The sequence below is a fragment of the Epinephelus lanceolatus genome, chromosome 23 (genome assembly GCF_041903045.1).
Source record: "Epinephelus lanceolatus isolate andai-2023 chromosome 23, ASM4190304v1, whole genome shotgun sequence".
In the NCBI taxonomy this organism is placed as follows: domain Eukaryota; kingdom Metazoa; phylum Chordata; class Actinopteri; order Perciformes; family Serranidae; genus Epinephelus; species Epinephelus lanceolatus.
In genome coordinates, this window is record NC_135756.1 from 29824614 (window position 1) to 29849124 (window position 24511).

Genomic DNA, 24511 nt, shown 5'->3' on the forward strand with positions numbered 1-24511 from the left:
ATTAACTTAAAAAAAGAAAAAAAAAAGAATTATTTTTTTCCATGTGTGAGTGATGATGATTCATATATTATCAAATGTACGTTGTTGTACAAAAAGACAATATCATGTTAACAGAGTGTAGTTTCCTACTGCCCCCTGCTCTAAATGCTGCTCCGCTAATAAGGTGTGCATCCAGCTGTGCAGTGCGCACTGCGCATCCAAGGAGCTAGGAGCAGGTGGAAGGCCTAATAATGTCAAGAAAAGGGAAGAAAGAGGAAGAGGAGAAAAAAAAAGGCAAGATAAAGGTATGTTTGCATGTCTTGGTAATGTAACATTTGGTGTCAAGGAGATTTTGGAAAGTTTCCTCAAATTAGGAAAGTCCTTAATTATTGTTGATATTTTGTTCCAACTACGTTAGCCTATAATAGCAAATTAGCTAGCTAACATTAGTTCAAAACTAGAGAAATTTCTCTTTTAACTGGCAGGTTAGATAGCTTACTATTCAAGCTAACGTTTTTTGTGTTTGTGTAATACTTTGAATGAGTTGATTCTCAGTGTATATATATATCTGGGTTGCTTTTTGGCATCAAAACAACATTTTTGATAACGTTTGATAGTGCATGCTTAATAACAACTAACATTAATTACAAATGCGGTGACGTTTGCTAGCAATCTGTTTTCACATTAATGAATTAACTTAGTTAACTTGTAGTTTGAGATATGTTGTTTGCAATTGTTTGCTGCAGAGCATAGTAACTTGTGTGAGTAAATAAGCTAGTAATTAATTCCTTTTTTATCAACTCCCTATTATGCTCATAAGTTATATGAAACTTCCCCAGGAGCACTGTTAAAGTATTTTGGAGGAGGCACTGACTCAGCCCAGGGGCTGTCCACTTCCTCAGGCTCAGCCAAGGCTAATGAAGGTGAGGGAAAAACTGTCACCCTGTATATTTAATTTCTAGTCAAATTATCTTATTAAGATATACTAATATAAGATATAATCATATGACAAAGGACATGTTTTTCATCTTAGGTCCATCTCCATTCTCTGCTCCATCCGCTGTGCCCACTGTCTCCTCTGTGTCTGCTGCACCCTCTACCTGGTAAGTTATCAACAAAACAGCCTTTGTAATTGCTCGGTGTCCTGCAGAACATTCTGAGATGAATCATTTTTAATATAAGATATAATCATATGAAAAGGGACATGTTTTTAGACAAATGCATATTATTTCAAAACTTCTCAAGCAATTTTCAGTTGTTCTACTAGTAGACTGTTTTCTTATTACAAGCTATAGCTGTACTATTTTACTTAGAACATAAGCAGCATAATTTTCAAGTGTAATATGACATCTAACATGACTAGCTTTTGTTGTTTTTCATCTTAGGTCCATCTCCATCTTTTGCTCCATCCACTGTGCCCACTGTCCCCTCTGTGTTGCAGTTTATTTAAAACAAAAAATAATAAAGCAGATTGTGTTTACAGTAAATGATTGGTTTATTTTGTTACTTTTAGTTGGCCTAGATGACATTTGGTATCCCACTTAGTACTATATCACTTTGAATATTAAGTGTAAATCAACCCCAGGCTGCTCTTGTAGCTGAATTTGCTACCATTTCAAATTAAAAACCATTAATGAGTAAAACATGCCAGGCTCTTTGAGGTTTTATGTATTGATTCTCTGTGTGGCCAGTAGGGGGAGTTGCTGACTTTGCCAAATATTAATTGAAAGATTTTTCAGCAAATTTGCAAATCTGTTGTCTGCTTCCATGGCCTTAATCACTGTGGATTACAATCTAACTGCAACAAAAAGTTCTCACTTATAGTTTTACAAGTGTATCCGTAATGACAGAGTAGAACATGAAATAAGTTATAGTAGGTGTGTGAATAATCAGTATTACTGGCAGTAATAGAGGGCCCCAAAATCAAATTTTGCTTAGGGTCCCATGGAGGCTTGGGTCAGCCCTGAGTTTCCTCCATTTTGTTTTGCTATTGAAGCAGCTAATGTGCTAAAAGTTAGCATTATGGAGAAATCCAATATTCCTCTTAATATGTGGAAATGATAACCTTTAATACACATAACGTTATTCATCCCTACAATGGTAAATACTTTCTCCCTAACCTGACATGAAGTGTGCACTCTGTCCAGTTGGTAAGCCATTAAAGTTTAGTTTTGAGCCATGATGCCTTTTTTCCTGGCACCCAATAACACAACAAGATGACATTTTAAGACTCCTATGTAGCCTACAGCCCTGTGGTGGCAAGTCATGTTTTGCTCCCAGCTAATAAAATGATGTCATTGTGATGTTGGCACTACAAGAGTCTATTGGACAACTGCAGCAAACTTCAGCTGCTGTAGCACCTGCACAGGCTGCCAATGGTCACGCATTGACTGGGAGACCTATGTAATTGACAATTTTCACATGTTGGACACCACATGTCCATTTATTCACACAGAGAAAAATCAATATGTGTAACCACTGATATGATTGCGATGTGCAGTGAGGGAGGCAGGCAAAGCACTCCTGCATTTAGGAGAGGTCAGCCTATTATCAGCACAATGTACCTAAATTTACTTAAAGATTGTTCAAGATGGGCCTTTTAATTCCTAAATAATGCTGAATAGTTTCATAAATGGCTACTTTTTAATGTACCCCGAAAGCTGCATTTTCCTACAATGCACCTGGACATGGAACAAACTTCAAAAAGATCTAAAATTAGAAACATCTATATTCACTGAAGAATTTAAGAGCATCATATAGAATGTGGTGATAGGGACATGTACTTGTTTTTCTTGAGAGATCAATATGTTTGAATAGCTGTTGTTTTATTGTAGATTTTATGTTGTATTTGTTGCATTCTAAATGTGTTTCGATTGGCTGCTACCTTGGCCAGGTCTCTCTTGTAAAAGAGATTTTCAATCTCAGTGGAACGTCCTGGCTAAATAGAGGTTAAACAAATAAAATTAAATCATAATGCATCATATTTTAGAATCTGCAACAGTACATTTACCTGTCAGGTAAATGTAGAAGTACAATGTTTTCTTCTGAAGTATACTGTTGCTTTAAAAAAAAAAAACAACCTGTGGGCCTTTTGTAACTTATTTTAGGGTGCAATGAGTTAGAATAGTAACATTATACAGTATTTTTGATATCTTAATATCATAGTAGATCTAAAACTGTTTGAGCCCTTTTAATTTGGGGCCTAATGGTAAAGTCCACCCCTGGTTATTAGGGGCCGGGCAGCCTAAGCTGCCAGGACCCTATTGTTTTGCTGCATGTTCTTCTTCTTCTTCCTCATTTCGAGGAAATCATACTTCCCATGTGCGAAAAATCACCAAACTTTGCGCAAAGGTCCAGTCCCATGCCAGATATCCTCATCTGGAAACACAAGACAATAGTCCTGATGGTGGCGCTACAGCAAGCCTCTAAATTTCAAAACTTTGAAAATTCATAACAGATCAACCATATGTGCTACAGCTTTGGAACTTTCACTTTAAAATGTGTTTTTCCATGGCATGGATGGCTACTGTCTGGCACCCTGATGCTTGGCTTAGTCAATTTGTGAAGCCACACATGAACTGTCACTTGCCAATTAGCTCAGTGAGATAGAAGATGGACCTCAGTCTCAGAAGTTGTGAGTTCAAGCCTCAGCTAAGGCAGAAAGGATGTTCTAATGTGAAAGTCCTATGTTCAGGCATCATGCTATGTGGATTAGAGACTACCAAGGTTAAAGTAATTATGATCCAGGCAGTTTCGCAGAGAGACAAATACTCTTTATCAACACTTTTCCCTGTTATCCCTTGTCTCTTTTCCCTGTTTATTTGGCTTAGCTATCAGTCAATATGCAGAGTCTATCCAATAGATACTTCTACATTTTAAAAAATGTTTTCATCTTGGTCACCATGGATAATGTTTAGCTTTAAGTCAGATCAGGCCAGTTTGTTCATAATTGCTAGCAGTTAATGTTATTCTTACTTTCTTATTCTTAAGTTTTTTCTTTCCCTTGTATATTATGAGTCTGATCACTTCAGCCACTCATCCACAATTTGAAGGGCATGCCATAATTATATGATGTAACTTCTATGTTGTGATATACTTTGTTTTAGTGTGTGTGTTGCTCAGAATTGCCTAATTTTGCCTAAAATTGCCTGGCCCCGACCATTGCTGCGCAGCAGCTATAATTTTTATTGTTTTCTCATACAGGGTTCAGCCAGTAATTGTGCTGTTCTCAACACCCTCAATCTAACTCATCTAATGCAGAAAATTTATTCTAAATTACGTTTTTTTTTTTTTTTTTTTTATCTAGGGGAGCCCCCACAGACCTCCCACTAATTACATAATTTCATCACTTAAACCTGGTCACCTTTTACCGTCCGGTCCCACTCGGACGGAAAACGTCCTTTTCAGTCATTTTTCAGTTTTTATTTTTTGATAACTTTGGGTGTGTTCATACATATAGCATGACATTTGGTCAGAAACCTTTTTTTGGTGATATTTTGAAATTTTAAAGCCACTCCTAAATCAGGCCTAAAATACACAAATGGCAACTTTTTACTACACCTCGCCCTCTTGGACGAAAACCGTCCCCAATGAAACCCATTAAAACGACATTTTTTGATTCCCCTTCAATTTACATAAAAAACGTGATTTTTTTCTATCTCTGGCAGTCAGATTGGTTAGAGAGACCCAAGAATGTTAAAAAAAAAAAACAACAAAAAAACAGATGGGGCCAATTTCCATTTTTGGGGCCCTGCTGTCTTTTCAATACAATTCCTGGTTTGGCACTTGAAGCACTATAGGCCCCTAACTGGGTGGGCAAATGCAGAGTAGATCAAAAAATGGTCTTGCTGTGCACATAAGGATGTGACAGTGTGGTCTGTATAAAAATACTGCAATATTAGTTTGTGTGTGTGTGTGTACATGGACTCAAAATACACAATGTCAAATCCCTATGTGAAACATAGCTAAATGAAAAACCATAAATTCCGTATTTGTTCATCACATCCTCATGGCAACTTAGAAACATGAATTTGATGATATTAGTCATGCATTCCAGAGTTAGGGGATGAAAATGGAAGTTTTTACTAAAATCCAGCTGAATCATACATTCTCTCCTGCTTCCCCAGCAGAGCAAACACACACTAAATAATAAGCAGTAAAATTGCCTGTATTTTTCTCAGGCAACAGCGCGTTACGGTGGAAACCCAGTTAAATACCACTGCTAACAGTAACAACTCTACACACACAGTAATTGCTGGTAATTGTTGGTTAAACTATATTGCCAACTGTATTGTACCAAAAAATGCAAATCATTAATCTAATACTTTCCTCATATGTGTAGATGAATCACAATATTCATCTACATGTAATCAATCCCTGTTTCCATCGGCCCATTTTTTGGTGTATTTATCTACTTATCCATTTGTCTGATTGATTAATTTATATTAATGTGTTTTTCCTCAGAAGTTACCCTGGTATGTGCTCGCATAACGTTAAAGAAGCAACAGACAGCATTTTTGCCTATATATATCATTATGAAAATAATGTGGGTTGCACAGGGTAGTGGCCACAGTAAAATCAGACTATCAGCGTTTACATAGGTTACTTAATGGCTTTGCAATCTTTGCAATAAGCTTCTGCCACCAGTGCCAAAATTTCACAGAAAAAATCTGCTTTACGGTAGGAGATTCGTCATGTATTGTGAAATTGGTCGGTCAGCCAATCAGGGACTGCAGCTGGTCCTTATGAGGAGTTGGGCATGAGATAGTTGAGTCAGGAGCACAATGGCAGACGGACAAAGTTTGGAGATAAGTGAAAAACAGCCTCCCAAAAGAAAACGAGCTCCTCTGTCTGAGGAAGCGAGGATGCACAAAAAGGAGAATGATAAAAGTAGAGAAAAAACAAGAGTAAACCTCAGTCAGGCGTTCAAGAGATGGAGGGAGCTCCGTGACCAAAGAGGCTTCAAAACCAAGTCCAGCTAGCTTTCTTTCTAATGGATCGGTAAGAAGCACGGCTAAATGTTAGCTAGACGAGAGAGGACTGTACTGTACTGGCTGCTAGTTCATTCCTAGCATCTCCGACCAGGAAAAGTGGAGTAAAATCCTCTCCTCCGCTCCCGTTTGTCTGGTGAACACCTCTCTTCTGTCAACACACTCTGCCAGCAGTTTAATAATATTGATGCCAGTTGTAACATTTGAATGTTTTAGTAGTAAGCCATGTTCTAAGCAGGATAATGTATAGTGAGACTGTTGAAAAATAACTCCCTGTGCGTATGGGTTCCATTCCCCTGTCGAGAGTTATTTTTCAACAGTCACCGGCTCACTATACATTATCCCTTATGTGTCTACTGTTGTTTGTACTGATACTGTACATATTGGTATAATTTACTGTGAGTTGTGCTGGTACTGTGCATTCTGGTATAATTATTTGCATTACTATTTGTTTTTTTCTTCAGATAAATCTGATAATTGTTGCTCGGTCTCTTTTACTCATTTATTTAGTAGAGTGTCCACACACCTTCTCATTCTACATATACATAGAGGTATACTGGTGGTTTTACAGCCTATAGTTTATTGATTATCTCTGATCCCCACAGTCAATTTGGTCTTTGCGACAGTGCGAGCAACACTGCTGACGCTAGGTGGCGCCAAGCTAACAAAACCCGAATCCTATCTGTTGCCTCTTTAATGTTTTAGAATGGCTAAAAAGGTACCCGGACAGTCAGGGTACCTTCAGGCAGTTAGTTTTTTCTTATTAAACCAAAAACAGAAAAACGGAAATACCATGGTTTTCCTGTTTTTTTCATTTTTGGTTTAAAACGAAGAAACTAAAAAAGGGCCGTTTTTTTTTAGAACGGCGGTGACATCAGAGGCGGAATTAACTTCAAAATAAAAGACAGGAAGATAAGATTGCCTGTAAAACTTATAAATATCCTATAAAACTTTCCCATGTATGTTTTATTTCCACTTACACCTGATGTTTTGCGCATTTTGAAAAGCTGCCTGCCATTGCTGTGAGGAACTTTTTATTCATAAAAATAGAAATAAAATGTTATGATAGCAAATTTTATGGCTACAGTAAAACTTGTTCAGCCATTACTTTGTTGTTCAGAGACTAATAAGGGAAATTGTCATGCATATTGTTACCGTGAAGGACGTATAGGGATTCCCTCAAAGGTTGTGTTTTAATATTCATTCCTGATCCTAGTGCTTTTTTTAAAAAAAAAAAAATCAAAAAAAAAAATCGATTCTTTGGATTAATGAATCGATTCGGAATTGTCAAAGAAAAGAACCGCGATTTTTCATGTGAATCGATTTTTTTCCCCCACCCCTAATAATGACGCTAATATAAAGGCATCAACGCAAACAGCTGGAAGAACACGAGAACAAAAGGAGCACAAAATTACATTTAGATTAAAGCAGATGAACTGTTTTCAAAAAAAAAAAAAAATTATAGCGATGGGCAATTTAGCAACACAATCTGCCTTTTTCATCAGCTGAGGCTTGAACTCACAACCTCTGAGACTCAGAATCAATTTCTATCTCACTGAGCTAATTAGTCAGGGACAATTCATGTGTAGCTTCACAAACTGACTAAGCCAGACGTGCAGGTTTAGCAGCCATCCATGCATGGAAAAGCAGATTTCAAACCACTGTAAAAAATTCAGTTATCGAAACAAAAAACTGAAAATACACATATTGCATCTAGACAGCATGGAGATGTTGGTAATTTATTTTAACAATGTTTGATTTGCTTCATAAGTGAAAAACTGATGTTTAACTAGTTGAGCTATGTGCAAAGTGAGAAGCCTCAGATGGTTTCACACTGAAGTATTGACACTCGATCTTTGTGCAAAGTTTGGTTTATTTAAGCATGAGAAAGCAGATTTTCTAGCAGAAAAAAGACTTGAAGATGCTGCACAGTGATCAGTCACGCTCAGGCAATTTTAAGCAATAAGCTGGAGCACAAGAAGATGATTACATTACAATGTGGATTATGCACCAGTTGAGGCTCGAACCTAAGACGGTCATCTACCGCTCTGAGCTAATTGGCAAGTAGCAACTCAACAGTGGCTTCACAAACTGAGTAAGCCATTCACTGTTGTGTAGGAAAGCAGCCATCCGTGCATGGAAAGGCAGATTTGAAACCACTGTAAAAAATTCAGTTTTTAAGACAAAAATCTGAAAATACACATATTGCATCTAGACAGCATGGAGATGTTGGTAATTTGTTTATAACAATGATTGATTTGCTCCATAAGTGAAAAACTGATGTTTAAAACTGCCATTTTTACATTGACTCCAATTGTTCACATTAGAGCAAAATTCAAAATGCTTTCAAAAATTCAGTTTTTGCCACACATCATCTACCATCACTCTAGAATTTTGTAATTTTTTTTTCATGAACATTGCATGTATATGTTTACAGTCAAACATTTTGATGCACTGTAGGCCAAAATCAAAAATCTGAGAAAAATAGTTTGTGTATGACAGAATTTGCAGAAGAATTTGCAAGTATATGTTTAAAGTATCATTTACAGTCAAACATTTTGATGCACTGTAGGCTCAATTTTTGATAAATAAAAAATCTGTGTGGATCGTTTGTGTAGGACAGTCTGAAGATGCTCTGTAGCAAGTTTGGTGTCAATTGAGCAAAAATTGTGGGAGGAAATAGGTTTAAGAAGTTTTACAGTTTTTGAAAAAAACAAAGTGATGAACTTCAAAATTTTTAATAGGTTTAAATGTACCAAAGTTTCTTCCGTATTGGGGCTACAGTTTGATGAAAGTTGTGAAGTTGTAGCACGTATGGTTGATTTGTTATGAATTTTCAAATTTTTGAACTTTAGACGCTTGCTGTAGCGCCACCATCAGGACTATTGGCTTGAGTTTACAGCTGAGGATATCTGGCATGGGACTGGACCTTTGTGCAAAGTTTGGTGAGTTTTCACCCATGGGAAGTATGATTTCCTCAGAAGAAAGAAGAAGAAGAAGAAGAAGAAGAATACCTAGGATTATAATAGTGTCCTGGCAGCTTAACTGCCCGGACCCTAAAAAGAAATGGTCAAAACAAAACAAATTCACAATTATAACTTCATTCAACTAAACAAGAACTATAAAATAAACTACGCTCTAATAACGAAAGGCACAGCCCAAATGTAAGTGACAGAGCACATTAGCCAATCAGAAGCAAAGGATCGCTGAGAGCCCGCCCACCAATGAACGAAATATGGAGTGGTAAATTTGTTTTTTGCAATAGGATCAGAAAACAAGAAATTGAGCTGAATTTTGTTTTTTCATTTTTTTGCCAAAAACAAAAAAAACGACTTGTTTCTGGTTTCTGATTGTGTCAGTTATTCCCAGAAAACAAACGGTTAAAAGGTACCTTGGTCGTACCCTGACCGTCCGTGTACGTTTTTAAGCCATTCTATAACATTGTCGTTATGCAAGCAAATACCAACATCTATGGAAGCCCATTTCTGCTACTTGATGGAAAAAAAAAAGATCTAATAACTCAAAATAATGAGATACTAAGTCAAAAATAATAAGATACTAAGTGGAAATAATGAGATACTATATCTCAAAATAATGATATACTATCTCAAAATACTGAGATACTAAGTTGAAAAAAATGAGATACTATCTCAAAAATAATGAGATACTAAGTCAAAAATAATGAGATACTATCTCAAAAATAATGAGATACTAAGTCAAAAATATTGAGATACTAAATCAAAAATAATGAAATACTAAGTCGAAATAATGAGATACTATATCTCAAAATTATAAGATACTAAGTCAAAAATATTGAGATACTAAATCAAAAATGATGAGATACTGAGTCGAAATACTGAGATACTATATCTCAAAATTATAAGATACTAAGTCATAATAATGAGATACTATCTCAAAAATAATGATACCAAGTCAAAAATAATGAGATACTATCTCAAAATGAGATACTAAGTCAAAATAATGAGATACTATCTTAAAATGAGATACTAAGTCAAAATAATGAGATACTAAGTCAAAAATAATGAGATACTATCTCAAAATAATGAGATACTAAGTCGAAATAATGAGATACTATATCTCAAAATTATAAGACACTAAGTCATAATAATGAGATACTATCTCAAAAATAATGATACCAAGTCAAAAATAATGAGATACTATCTCAAAATAATGAGATACTAAGTCAAAAATAATGAGATACTCAGTCCAATAATGAGGTGAATGAGTACAGTTACAGCCTTCGACAATCCATACTCTTCATCTCTCAGTCACAATGAATCCATACTTAGCCAAACAGAACACTTAAAATCAACACTATTTTACTACATTTTGTAATTTGTAGACTACTTAAGTAGCCAAACATACCCCATACATCACATTAAAGTGTAGTGTGTCGCAAATCTGATGTACATGAGTTATGACCTCATTGTTTTGAGTTAGTATCCCTCAATGATGTTATCCATCGTGACTGATAGATGAAGAGTATGGATTGTTGAAGGCTGTAACTGTACTCATTCACCTCATTATTTTGACTTAGTAAGTCATTATTTTGAGAAATATAGTATCTCATTATTTCAACGTAGTATCTCATTACTTTGAGATAGTATCTCATTTTGAGTTATTAAATCTTATTTTTTTACATCAAGTGGCGGAAATGGGCTTCCATATTGATGTGACATATGGGGTATGTTTGGCTACTTAAGTAGTCTACAACAGTGGTTCTCAAACTTTTTTCAGTGATGTACCCCCTTTGAAATATTTTTTCAGCCAAGTACCCCCTGACCAGCGCAAAACATTTTTTGTGGAAAAGAAAGAGGTACAGTGCTGTCCCATCAGTGTCTGATTTATTAAAGTTAAACAAACTTGTACCAATGTACCTGACAAATACTTTTAAATTGCAAACATTGCAAACATTGCATGTAGAAACAAAAAAGAAACAAACAGAAAACAGTGACCAATAGGAAGGCATAAAACCAGTCAAAACTCAAATATGCAAAACCCTGCTAATTTATATTGGTCTCTTTTGTAATGGTAGGAAATAAAAATATATATAAATAACTGAAAATGTGTTCACAAAAAGACAAATAATTAACTTAATTATAATAAAGATTTGTTCACAAAAAATAAATCATTAACTTAATTATAAATAAATAATATTTTGTTTACAAAAGGAAATTGATAACTTAATAATAAATAAAGATTTGCTCACAAAAAAAAATCATCAACTTAAAGTGCCCTCTTTTGGGATCAAAAAATGAAAATTGCAAGTTTTCATCACTTAGAATAGCATTGTTGCATTGAACTGAGTCTTTTGCACTTACGGTACATTTTAGTGAGAAAAATGGGCTTGTACCTCACTGAGGATCTTCTCAGTCTTCTGTCATTCTTGGTGGCAGGAAGGCAACTGCTGTGATCAAGCTCTTCTCCAGACACAGTCTGTTTCTTTGCTTTGTTTTGATCAGCGTCACTGCAGAGAAGGAGGCCTCACATAAATATATGGAGGCAAAGGGTAGCAGCTGCTCCAAAGCTTTCTGTCCCAGCTCAGGGTGCTCCTGCTTCACACACACCCAAAACTGCGTGAGAGTGGATGTGCCAAACTTCATCTGCAGGCCACGGTCAGATGCCACTTCCATCAGTTTTTCCTGATAAGTGACAGGGAGCTTGCTTCAGATAAGAGAAATGGGTTTCTCACCCAATCCAGCTGTGCAGATTTCTCCTCCATGTCAGGAAAGTAGGAATGAAAACCATTTATCAAGTTAGCCAAATGTCCCACTATGACTAACTTCACCAGAGCTGTCTCCACATCCTCATTGGAGAGAAAAGCATCCACCTGAGGAAAGCAGGTGAAATCCTCCTGAGCACATGCCCTTTTCCACAGCTCTGCTTTCTTCAGGAAACCACCCAGCTTGTCATACAGGTTCAGGATGCTGGTGTCCTTGCCCTGCAGAGACACATTAAGTTCATTCAGTTTGCTGAATATATCTGCCAGATATAATAGCTTTGCAAGCCAGTCCGTGTCCTCAAACAAGGTGGCATGGGGAGATCCGTCCTCTGTCAGAAAGGTGTGCACTTCAGATCGTAATTCCAACAGCCTGTTGAGTATTCTCCCTCTCGAGAGCCAGCACACTTCTGTATGCAGGAGCAGTTGTGTGTGTTCAGCTCCCATATTTTCACAGAGGCGGCGGAACAAACGTGCATTAAGTGGCCTTGACTTGATGAAGTTTATCACTTTACTGCTGTCGTTCAAAACATCATGCAACACAGGGCTCATTTTCTTGGACGCCAATGCTTCACACAGTGAAGTCCACTTAATGTCGGGGTTTTCTTTTTTAATCCGCGCTATGAGCCCTTTCCCACTGCCTGTCATTGATGCAGCCGCATCGGTGCAGGAGTTGTAGCACCAGAGGTGAAGCACACGCATGAAAAATAATTTTCATATGCGTGAAACTTTTTTGTATGCTTGCAAAGCACAGCCTGCTGGGATGTTTCTATGTATCTACTGGCACCAGAAGGGCTCTTTAGGACTAAGTACATACAGTACATGTGTGCACAGTATGAGCAGGTGAAATGTCTAGCTTACATATGAGGTGTCTCAAGATTTACATACAATTGTATTGAATATAATAAAAGTAAAAAGTCACTTGACATGCTGCTGTTTTGTGCTATGACCTATTTAAGTGTTGGAAGTTGTTATTTACGTGACAACGCCTGAACGCAACACAAGCTCAGCATGAGTGTCGTGCTGAGCTGCTGTGCGAGCAGTGTTTGTCTGTACGTAACAGCAGTCTGTTGGTTATTTACACACTGTCCATAACAATAACTTTGTCAGCTGACAAACTGCACCGGGCTCGGGGTCAGGTTTGGTCAGGAAAATGCGTCCCGAGCCGCTCTAGCGTGCTCACCTGTGTGTGTGTGGCGGAACTCCGCCGTGCGCGATACAGAGAGCAGAGGAGAATTGTTAACGCGTGACCATGTAGAGACAGAAATGACACGATGACATAACACCATAAATAGTATGTTGTTATGTTATTATATGAAGCGTCCGTCGCGCAAAATAATATCAATGGGGGCTGTGGGCAGGACATTGTTACACAGCTGTGCCTGTGACTTCAGGCAGAGAGACCGCTGCATCAGAGCAGAAGGAGCACGTTTTAAAATACATTTATTTTATCAATTAGTTATTAACTTTTACTATTTTTAGCAACTTGCCCGATCGGGCAAGTGAGTTGTTAGTTTACATGCCCGACCTTGAGTTTTACTTGCCCCGGGCAATCGGGCAATCCTTATTGTTGAGCCCTGAGAGGCCTCCAGGGCTTTGGCTGATGTAGTGGAGGCTTTTCGCATGTTGTCTTTGGATGACTTGAAGTCAGAAAGTTTCCTCTTAAAGAAGTCTGGTGGCTTACCAACATGACATCCATGTTTTGTGGTGAGATGCCGCTGTAGATGTGCTGGCTTCATGCTAGCGTTGGCTAATTTCTCCCCGCAAAAAAAACATAGTGCCTTGGGCGGGTTGCAACTCGTGGACGTAAATCCCATTAAAACGTAATCTTCCATGTACTGTCGGTATTTCGTCGGCTCTGGTTTCGCCTTCTTATTCACTTGTTTCTCTGTGTTTTCTGCAGCATTGCTGCTGTGCTTCAGCCACAACTCCATCATTACAGTGCGTCTTCAGGTGGCGGCAGGTCATTGACAAGTGATGCATTTTAGGTCAATGGGTCAAACCAACTTGGTTTGGGGAGAGTCCGTTTTTTTAAGGATATTAAAATTGAATACTGAATATAAAATTCAGTGTATAAACATGCATTTGTATTTTATTGAACTTTTTATAATATAATTATTTCTCAAGACTTATTATTAGGCCTACTGCTTTTTTTAAATATATATTTTTTTAAATCTCACGTACCCCCTGGAGTACCTCCACGTACCCCCAGGGGTACGCGTACCCCCATTTGAGAACCACTGATCTACAAATTACAAAATGTAGTAAAATAGTGTTGATTTTAAGTGTTTTGTTTGGCTAAGACATAAAGTTAAATGAAATGTCAACATTAACTTTATGTCTTTACGTCAATGCATCAGCTGCACAGTGTTTCACCTGCACATCACCATATCAGTAGTTCACACTCACCATCCCCCTTCCCTTCGCCTCTCATCATCTCCTCACTATGGTAGACTTTTAGTGGCTTACAGCTATACGCATTGCTATACAGCCCCTTTGGGTCCAGTCGTCTCCTTCTTTTCCACCTCTCACTCTGGCAGGGCTGACTCTTTTTTTTCTTAAGAGACTGAAGACTTGATCCTCTAATATCCCTGGACCATTCTTCTTTTGCTTTTTACTGATAGTTTCAATTCACACAATTACAGATATAACTCACACATAGATTTATTAAACATTTGATCCACACAGAACTTGATGTTTATAGCAATTGAACATCGTAGTCCTCTCTCTAACTTTAATCAGCTCCACAACAATCCTCAACACATCCTGCATTGTGCCCTGCATGTATCCACTGAGTTTTGTTCACATCTGCACTCTGAATGTGCATTTACTGAAATGCTGCATGTGATGTAATGATCAAACATGTGTGGTTGGTCAAACTCCTTTAGACAACATTCACCCAGCTAAAGTGACTATGGTCAGCTTTGTGAAGCTTGAAAACCACTTGCTGTTGCATGCTGCTTTGATATTGGGCAAGTGAGCCTCCTTCTTCTGTTGGCTGTGAAACGGAGCAGACCCGGGACTGCTACTTGTTGTTTTTGTTTTACTGTTATGATTAAAATACTGTTTTAGTTTTTTAAAGCTGTAATACAAATTCATATGTCTTGAGGGAAAAATTAATTAATATGTGACTGTTGCATTATAGGTAGATATCGTGTATCATCAAGACTGTTGTCATAAATACATTTTTAAACATTGTTATTATAACATAACATACCAACAGTGTAGTTAGTCTAGTTTGTGCATGGACTGTAGCATTTAGTAAAAACAGAGACAATATGTAAACTCAGTGTATGTGTAAATCTACACTCCTTCCCCCAAGCAAACACACACATAGCTGCCCTTTTAAGGACACACATGGGACAACAGAATATCAACCATGTTTTTAATAATGGGAGGTGGTGGGTGGATGTTGTGTGGCAGGTGGTGGGCCAGGACCATCGACCAGGCATCGATCAGATGAACATCCATTCCTTTAAACATGGCTCTGAGCACCTTATAACGCTGCAACGAGTACCAGTCACTGAACATTAGCGAAAGATCAAATGTCAAAGCTCTGGGGTTTCCTGTCCGGATGATAACCACTGTCCCTGGAGCCCTGGTCAGCAGCCGCACTACTGCCCTGCGGATGCCCCGCAGCCGCCGGATGTACACCTCCATGGGGAAGGGGGTGAAGTGAGCCCAGATGCCAAAAACTACGATGGTGTCAGTGCCTCCTGTTAAGGCATCTATTTCATTTGCAATGTAATGAAGCTTGGTAGTTGGGGTCGTGGTAAAACTGACTATAGGAGGACCGTGGCAGTGGAATGTCACCATGATGTTGTTTGCATTGTCTATGGCCATGAAAGGTCCAAATTTCCTCGCGCTGTGCAGGTTAAACTCCTTAAGATCTGAAAGTATACAATGGGAACAGATTAAGCTGTAGTGTGAACAAAATCAAACTGTTGTCAAAATCTCCGCCAATCAGGTACCTGGTAGTTTTTCGTTGAGGAATTCAAACCACTGTCTGACAGTGGAGTCTCCATACAGGTGGATCATCTTGCCTTTCAGACACTTTGTGATGGCGGAGGAGGTGTTGAACTGGTGAACTGTGGTTCCATCTAGCGCTCGCCATGCACCCTGGTAGTAATAGCCAGAGGGTCCAGATGTCACACTGCTACTCTTCACCTCTGGTTGACCTGAGAGGAAGTAATAGGTGGGGTTATTCTTAGGGGTCAAGACAATTTGAACTGATCAATCTGAAGACATCATACAGTGTCTTACAAAAAAAAAAAAAAAAAAGGCTTTGGTTGGGTTTCTGTTGTAGAAACAGATTGTGTTTCTCTTTTTGTGCTCTTACTATTTTAATTATTATTATTTTTTCTGTCAATTTAAACTGTGTTTGATGTTGTTATCTTAGTATATAATGACGAAAACTCTGTCTGTGGGTGTGTGTCTCTGTTCCACGTTTTTCTCCTCACTGACTTGGTCAATCCATGTGAAATTTGGCACAGTGGTAGAGGGTCATGGGAGGATGTGAATGAAGCAATATTACATCAATTGGCCAAAGGGGGGTGCTATTGCAACCGACTGAAATTGCAAACTTTGAATGGGCATATCTCATGTCCTGTATGTTGTAGAGACATGAAACTTTGCACAGAGGTGCCTCTCCTCATGAGGAACAAATTTGCCTCAAGAATCCATAACTTCCGGTTATAAAGATTTTCCGCCATTTTGAAGTTTTTGAAAAACACTTCAAATCAATATCTTCCTAGGAAGTTTGACCGATCTGCATGAAACTCTGTGAACATAATCTAGGGACCAATATCTAAAGTTCCCTCTTGGCAAAAGTTGGAAAACTTACTAAAACTGAGCTTCTATAAGGCAAAGAATATTGCGGAGGGCGTGGCTCTTCACATAAAGGTGTGTAACATCTCAAGGGTTTCACCGACTGATTGCTGTGGCTCCCCCTGTGGCTGAATGTTTTTTTTTTTCCCTCAAATTTTTGGTATGACTAAGTCATGGTACGGTATGCTGTACATAATCATGGAAACTGTCAGTGTGTCATTCTGTCAGTCAGTCATTCTGTCTGTCCCACGTTTTTCTACTCACTGACGGGTCAATGTATGTGAAACTGCACATAGGCATTGAGGATTGCCATAGATAGAAGGTGACAAAGCTACCAATGGGTATGGACTAGTACCTTAAATTAAGATAAGTCCATGCTTAGTAAACCAAGAGTCTTTTACCGGATCCTGGTATTTCACCAAGAAAAACAAAAGTTATATAATTGCAGCAGTTGTTACTGCACAGCCAAACGAACGGAGAGCTGTGCTGCTCAGTGATCACACATCTTGCAAGATCAGTGGTTCAACTCCAGACTGCTGCAATGCAGTGCAGTCAGGCTACAGGATTTTTCAAGCAGTTCACTTCACAGTGAAGTATTTACAGCGATGCATTTTAGCTGTCAGCATTCACACTGCATTTTCTGCAAGCAATGCATTTTCTAGTTTATTAGCCTGAATGCATGTTATCCAAATTCTTATTATCATTCTGTTTTTATACAGTTCTTCACCTGGATGCTTTGAGCTATGAAAAACATTCAAATGTCAAAATGTTCAGCTCTTCAATGACATTGTGCCTTTATTCAGCCTTTGTCCAGCATTTATATAATTTTTTTAAATATTAAGTTTTTTTCAAAAAACTTTTCAATGTAAGGTCAATGAGTATATTGGGGAACTGATGGTCGTCTTTCTGAATCCTGTCTGCAGCTACTTCTTCTATTAATACTAGTGCTACTACTACTGCTAGTATGCATCAAGTCAAAGTCAAGTCCAGTCTTTCGTTACTGTAAGTCATGCAAGTCTTAATTCCTCAAGTTTGTGACTCAAGTTGGAGCTGAGTCATATGAATCGAGTCCCCCACCTCTGGTGGGGAGCACGAATAGATTTGGAAAATTGCTGTTGTAATAGCAGCTGGCAGCAGTCACAGCTGGGAGCAGCAGAAGGTAACAGCTTAAAGGCTCAGCCAAGGCTAATGAATCAGGTGAGGAAAAAAGGGACATGTTTTTCATCTTAGGTCCATCTCCATCCTCTGCCCCATCCGCTGTGCCCAATGTCTCCTCTGTGTCTGCTGCAACCGCAGCTCTACCTGGTAAGTTATCAACAAAACAGCCTTTGTAATTGCTCAGTGTACTGCAGAACATAAGATGAATCTGAGATGAATCATTTTTAATATAAGATATAATCGTATGAAAAGGGACATGTTTTTAGACAAATGCATATTATTTCAAAACTTTTCAAGCAATTTTCAGTTGTTCCACTAACATTGTTTTCTTATTACAAGCTATAGCTGTACTATTTTACTTAGAACACAACCAGCATAATTTTTAAGTATAATATGACATCTAACGTGACTAGCTTTTGTTTAGGGGTGTCCCCAACTAAGAATTTTCATAGTCAAATCTGATTTGACAGATTTTTCCTTTAGCCGACTTATTATATTGTTTTCCCCCTCATTGATTAATGAGCTCATTTGCGTCAGTTTCCACTCCAGAGGAAAGAGCGAAAACACCCAAATAAACAAATTTATTTCTTCAGTTGCCATAATAAGATAATAATAATAAAAGTAAAAGGGTTATCATTTTATCTTTATCTTTATTCCTTTCACTTCATCAAGGTATGATGCTCTAGATGAGCGCAGACACGCTGCAGCCTCATCCATGTTTTTAACAGAAGTCGTTTCTGACTCGTCAGAACTTGCCATTTCATTCACAAATAAACATCCAAAAACATCATCAAAAGGCTTAGAAACAGTTTTCCTTCTTTCTGACTTTAAGATATTTCATTAATCAACTCAGGTTCATACAAGTTCATCCACACGGACCGTGCCTCACCGCTCTCAATTGTTTGGCCACGTCAAACAAAAAGTAGCCAAATAAAAAAATCAGAGTCTATCAAGAAAACAATCAGCGGTGAAATTCGTTTCAAGACACTTCAGGTAAACGAATAATCCTTCAAAAAAGTTTGATTTGAGAGCACATACCTCCTCCAAAGTGTTTGTTTATGTGCTCCGCCACCGTAAATCACCGTAGGCTTCGATGCTGCTCTGATGGTCCTGCAGTGCACTCACTCACCTCAGCTTATTTGGATCAAGCAACTGGGTGATTTATTCATGTACAGTAATGATTATGCCTACTGATTAAACGCACGCATCATTTTAAATTTTTCATTAACAGTAATTAGGCTGATGTTTGTATCAAAATAGGCTATATATCAAACAAATACATTCTATGTCAAATCAAGATGTTCAGCAGCAGTGAGCACCCCCATATAGTCAGAATGGTACAGTCTTGTTTCATAACCACATTTTGCGACGATTTGACGGCTAGACTGGCAGTCGAATCAGACTTCTCCGAATCGAATCACTGAATCATCGACTATTTGGGGTCACCCCTACCCTACTTTTGTTGTTTTTCATCTTAGGTCCATCTCCATTCTTTGCTCCATCTACTGTGCCCACTGTTCCCTCTGTGTTGCAGTTTATTTAAAACAAAAAATAATAAAGCAGATTGTGTTTACAGTAAATGATTGGTTTATTTTGTTACTTTTAGTTGGCCTAGATGACATTTGGTATCCCACTTAGTACTATATTACTTTGAATATTAAGTGTAAATCAACCCCCGGCTGCTCTTGTAGCTGAATTTGCTACCATTTCAGATTAAAAACCATAAATGGGTAAAACTTGCCAGGCTCTTTGAGGTTTTATGTATTGATTCTCTGTGTGGCCGGTAGGGGGAGTTGCTGACTTTGCCAAATATTAATTGAAAGATTTTTCAGCAAATTTGCAAATCTGTTGTCTGCTTCCATGGCCTTAATCACTGTGGATTACAATCTAACTGCAACAAAAAGTTCTCACTTTTAGTTTTACAAGTGCATCTGTAATGACAGAGTAGGACATGAAATAAGTTATAGTAGGTGTGTGAATGATCAATAATCAGTATTATTGGCAGTAATAGAGGGCCCCAAAATCAAATTTTGCTTAGGGTCCCACGGAGGCTTGGGCCGGCCCTGATCTCTGCACTAATCCAGACTGTTTGCAACACAAATCACATCCACATCGACTCATGAACAAATAGGCTTTCAACAGAGCTACACCCAAAGAGGCATCTCAAAGTTCCCGCTTCTTTTCCTTTATCTTTGTCCTGACCACACGGTCAGACAAACACCTCACCCGATCTGAAGCCAGCTTTGATTCGGCCATCTTGTAGTTCTCTTGTCAGCCATTTTGTCACACACGCACGCACACACACGCACACACACACACACACACACACACAAACACACACACACCCGTGCGCACACACACACACACACACACACACACACACACACACACACACACAAACACACACACACACGCCAAGCTTGTATAGTTAGTCAGAATTTGTGTGTTTTGGTTTTGCTTTGCTTACTTTGTGAATAAATATAATTCTCTGGAATCATACCTGCTGTCTGTTTAATGTTGCACAAGAGTAAATGAATAGTCAACCTCTGCTGCGTCAAGAACTCCAAAATCCTTCAGGCTTTACTGTTAATTTTGGTTGTTGTCATTAATTTAATTATTAATCAAAACTCCAAATTAATAGTTTAGCGTATTTTATGAGACTGTTATCTTTAACTGGTTATCATTTTCCCTTTACGGGAATGGTGCCCCATGAGGTGATTTAATGTTAATTAAGTCACATTATTTAACATAATTATTAATTATTATTAATAATTATTAATTATTTCCGATAGCCAATTTACAACTTTAATGGTGTCCCCTTGGTGACGCCCTGAATTTATGTTCCCTGTGGAGGTTCATCAAATTTCAGTGTAGTTTTCCATGCTCTCAGCATTGTCAAATTGGCTGAATACATCTCCTACAGGGGAATGCTAGCTAGACAACAATCGTAAGTTGTGTACAAACAGGCTTTTGCTGGCTGTTTTACATTGTCTGTACCAAATTTAGTTTTGAGTTACAGACCATGGTGACAGTAGTAAAAATTGAGCATTACCTGTCTTTTTTGGCAACACAGTGACATTGGCAGGTCCTGAAGCTTGAATGTAGACTTTTAAGTTGACACCACTAAAGAAAAGCACACACACATGAACAACATGAATACAACAATGGTGGACACAAATTTAGAATCATTTCATAAAGTTAGAAAAATTAAGCACTAAAATAGGAAACACCTCCTTAACTTAACCTCTAAAAATTTGTGAATTAAAATTGCACTTATTAAAAGGTGCCACTAGATGTACACTCCCCCTTCCATCCACTACTGTCAACACATTGCTGTTGCCTGAAGCACAAGTAATTGCCAGTTTGTTCCACAGCCTGCATATTTCATGGTCGAGTTGACAGACAGACTCAGTCATGTCAAGGGCTGAATCTTTCATGGCTGAGTAATGAATTAATTTTATAGAATGTACAGCTACACATAAGCTACAGATTTAGGTTGTGTGGTGGTGTTACAAGAATTATGTAATATAATCTAGCATTACGGTAATAGTATGATATGGCTAGGTAACAAGTGCCATGGCAAAAAATAAAGTTTCACCCTTTTTGGTTCAACATGTCATCATATTTGAGAGGGAGAAAGGCAACTGATTTGAACTCCAGACAAGGAAAGTAAATGCTTTTTATATCAATAGGCTAAAACCTTTTTCTTTTTTCATCTCTAATTTCTGGGACCGACCTATAGTAATGTTATTCTCATGACTTGCACTGCTCTCATTCTCTTTTTAAAAATAAAACCTGTTGTCCTTCTGCCTCTCCCTCCTCTAGAAGACTATGGCTGCAGAAATGTAAGCTCCATAGTGGGGGGAGAGTCTACCTGCACACACAATCACGCATGTACACAGATAGACTCCAGGTAATGCTCAAGCACCTACCCTTTAAGCCTCTGACTGGATAAGCGCCCTTTTGCAAGACATGTTTTTTTATTTATTCTAATAATTCTAAGTTGTTGTTTTTTTCTTTTTTCTCATTTGGCCCATGGCACCAATTCTCAGTTAAAAGTGTGTTGTATGCCTGACAACTGTTTGGGTTAGCCCTGCCCCTCTGTCTTCAACCTCCACTACAGTTAACACGCAAATTAACACTTATTTTGAAAATAATTATGACAATTAGGGGATGACTATTTAAAAAAGAAAGAGAAGGGGAAGAAAATGAGGGGATAAGGAAACAAATTGAAAGGAGGAGAACAAAGGAAAAGAGTGATAGTTGCAACTGAACATGGGCCTACTTTGTAGTTTTGAAGGAAGATGGTTGGTTTATTATTTTATGTATTCAGAGAGCAGTATTATTATTTAAAATGATTATTTATTGCATAGACCACTAAAGGGTGCACAGTGCAGCACTATTTTCTTTGTTGTTACCTAAGACAAATGATGTGTAAATGATGTGTAGTGAATGGTGCTATTTTTACTAATTGCTAGGTGCAAATAGTATAGATCTTAAGCATACATTAAAAAGAAAAAAGAAACATCTGCACATGTGCTCCTGAGGTCTATGTTCATGCAGTAGTATATGCCCCACAAAAAGTCTGTGTACATCCCTGAACATAAATACAGGGCTAACTGTTAGCATCACACTAACATTACTTAATGGTTATTATGGGTTTAGCAACAAAGTTGAGCAGCTTTAGTGTTGGTGTGAGTTCGTTGGGACCATTTAACGGCTCAGTGTCAGATGTTAGCCGCTGCTGTTGTGTTAGCTCTTGCTAACTAGGCAGACGTTAAACCAGGCCTCTGGGAACACAGCTTAGTCCTACTTACAAGTTTTCCTAGTGGGCACTTAAAGCATTGCAGCAAAACAAATTCCCTGCAGTCCCAAGAGCATTTCTCCCAAGAACATCACTGTAAAAGAGACATCTATTAAACTGTTAACAGGACACCTTGAGCTGCAATCAAGGACAATTATGGTATTATGAATTTTTGTTCCATGGAGGCTTTTATTTTGCACCTTTCTATAAAAGTTCTGTGGATGTTTTTTTCTCTGAGCTCTACAGAGCACTGTAGCATCTTTTAGCTCATTTGTTCAGTTTTGCAGCTCATAGATTTTCACAGTTCTCATCAACATATTTTATCAGATGCAGCAGTCAGCTGTTTTCATCAAAGAACCCCAAATTATCCAGTTATGCACTACTTACTACTGAACAGCAGACAGACAAAGTTAGCAATTAATTGGTGAACACAGCAGAGCATTTAGCAGCTAAGTCAGATATTTCACTCTGGAGTTGGTGGAGACTAAACTAGAACCAAAGAGAGAATCAATATTACACTCACATTTGCCATTAACAGCATTCTAAAAGAATGCTGTTGTTGCCAAATGTCTACTAGATGTAAATAGGAAATGTAATCAAAATTGGCTGCAACACAAGCCCAAAGCATGATCGAACCACCCCCATGTGTAACAGTTAACAAGTGTTCTTTTTATGAAATTCTGCATCCTTTTTTTCCCCAAACATACCTTTGCTCACTGCGTCCACAAAGTTCTATTTTAACTTCATCAGTCCAAAGGACCTGTTTCCAAAAAGCACAGGTGTACAGGTGGCACTGCACAGTAGAACAGTGCACCACCACCACAGAGTCTGATAAATCTGAAGGGGGGTTTGATTTGCCTTCCTAGCAATCCTATGAGCAGCTCTCTCAGAAAGTTTTCCTGGTCATCCAGACCTCAACTTGACCTCCACACTTGCTGTTAACTGCCATTTCTTAATTACATTACTAACTGAGGAAACAGCTACCTGAGACCACTTTGCTATCTTCTTATAGTGTTCTCCTGCTTTGTGTAAGTAATTTTAGTTTTAAGAGTGCTAGGCAGCTGTTTGGAGGAGCCCATGGCTGTTGATTGGCAGGACAAGGTTTAAGGAGTCAGAGTATTTATAAAGCTTTAACATTTGCATCACCATTTGCATCACCTGGCCTTTCCTAATGATGACTGTGAACAAGCCATAGCCCTAACAAGCTAGTCATGGTCCAAAACCCTGGTAAAAGTTGTCTGAAAGCTCAAATGTCTTGTGGTGCCCAAATTTTTGCATGGTGCTCGTTTCTTTTTTCACTCTAAAACTGTACAAAACGTAATACACTAATCTTGCTTGAAATATTGAAGAGCATGTTTCATCCTTAACTTCCTTATCTTGCCTTTTGAAGATCAGTTCATCTTCTACATACTTGACTATCCACATTAAACAAAATTTCGATCAGGGGGACCCACACTTTTGCATGCCACTGTATGCTGCCATCCAGACAACATCTTTTTCAGGGACATCCCTGCTTATTCCAACAAAACAATGCTGAGCCACATTCTACACGTTACAACAGTGTGGCTTTGTCGTAAACGACTGCAGGTACTAAACTGGCCTGCCTGCATTCCAGACCTATCTCCCATCAAGCATGTGTGGCGCATTATGAAGCACAAAACGAGACAATGGAGACCCTGGGCTGTTGAGCCACTGAAATCACATATAAAGCAAGAATGGGAAAGCCCTTATGGGAAATGCCGCCCCTAGCACCAGGGGTCGCGTTAACCGGATATTCTCGGTCATTTTACAACAATGACCGAAAAATCTGAAGGCCGTCGGTCATTTGACTGGTTGCAATTACCACCCCTGCCCACTTGGCGGCGGAGTGCACAGCCAGTGGCTGCCGTTTTCACACTGCAGAGAAAAAGTCATTCATCTGCTTCATGTAGCGTTGTTAACATAACGGCCTGGACACACCGGACGCGTAGTGCCGCAGAAGTCCTGCGAGTATACTCGCAGGCGCTTGACTGT

At 38.4% G+C, this 24511-nt stretch overlaps 1 protein-coding gene across 2 annotated transcripts in view; it reads right to left on the bottom strand.

Annotated features, from left to right (window-relative positions):
• Positions 1-24511, bottom strand: part of LOC117249594 (NXPE family member 3-like) — an 86366-nt gene that overhangs the window by 16709 nt on the left and 45146 nt on the right. Inside the window, exons 5-7 of one of the 2 annotated variants that reach the window (XM_078165118.1) lie at positions 20747-20817; positions 15681-15887; positions 14358-15599 (exon numbers count right to left, since the gene is read on the bottom strand). The exons of the other annotated variant lie outside the window; for it this stretch is intronic. Of the exons in view, the coding sequence (XP_078021244.1) occupies positions 15055-15599; positions 15681-15887; positions 20747-20817 (823 nt within the window). The 3' untranslated portion in view covers positions 14358-15054. Of the gene's footprint in view, positions 1-14357; positions 15600-15680; positions 15888-20746; positions 20818-24511 lie in introns of those variants that run through there. 2 annotated transcript variants of the gene reach the window in all.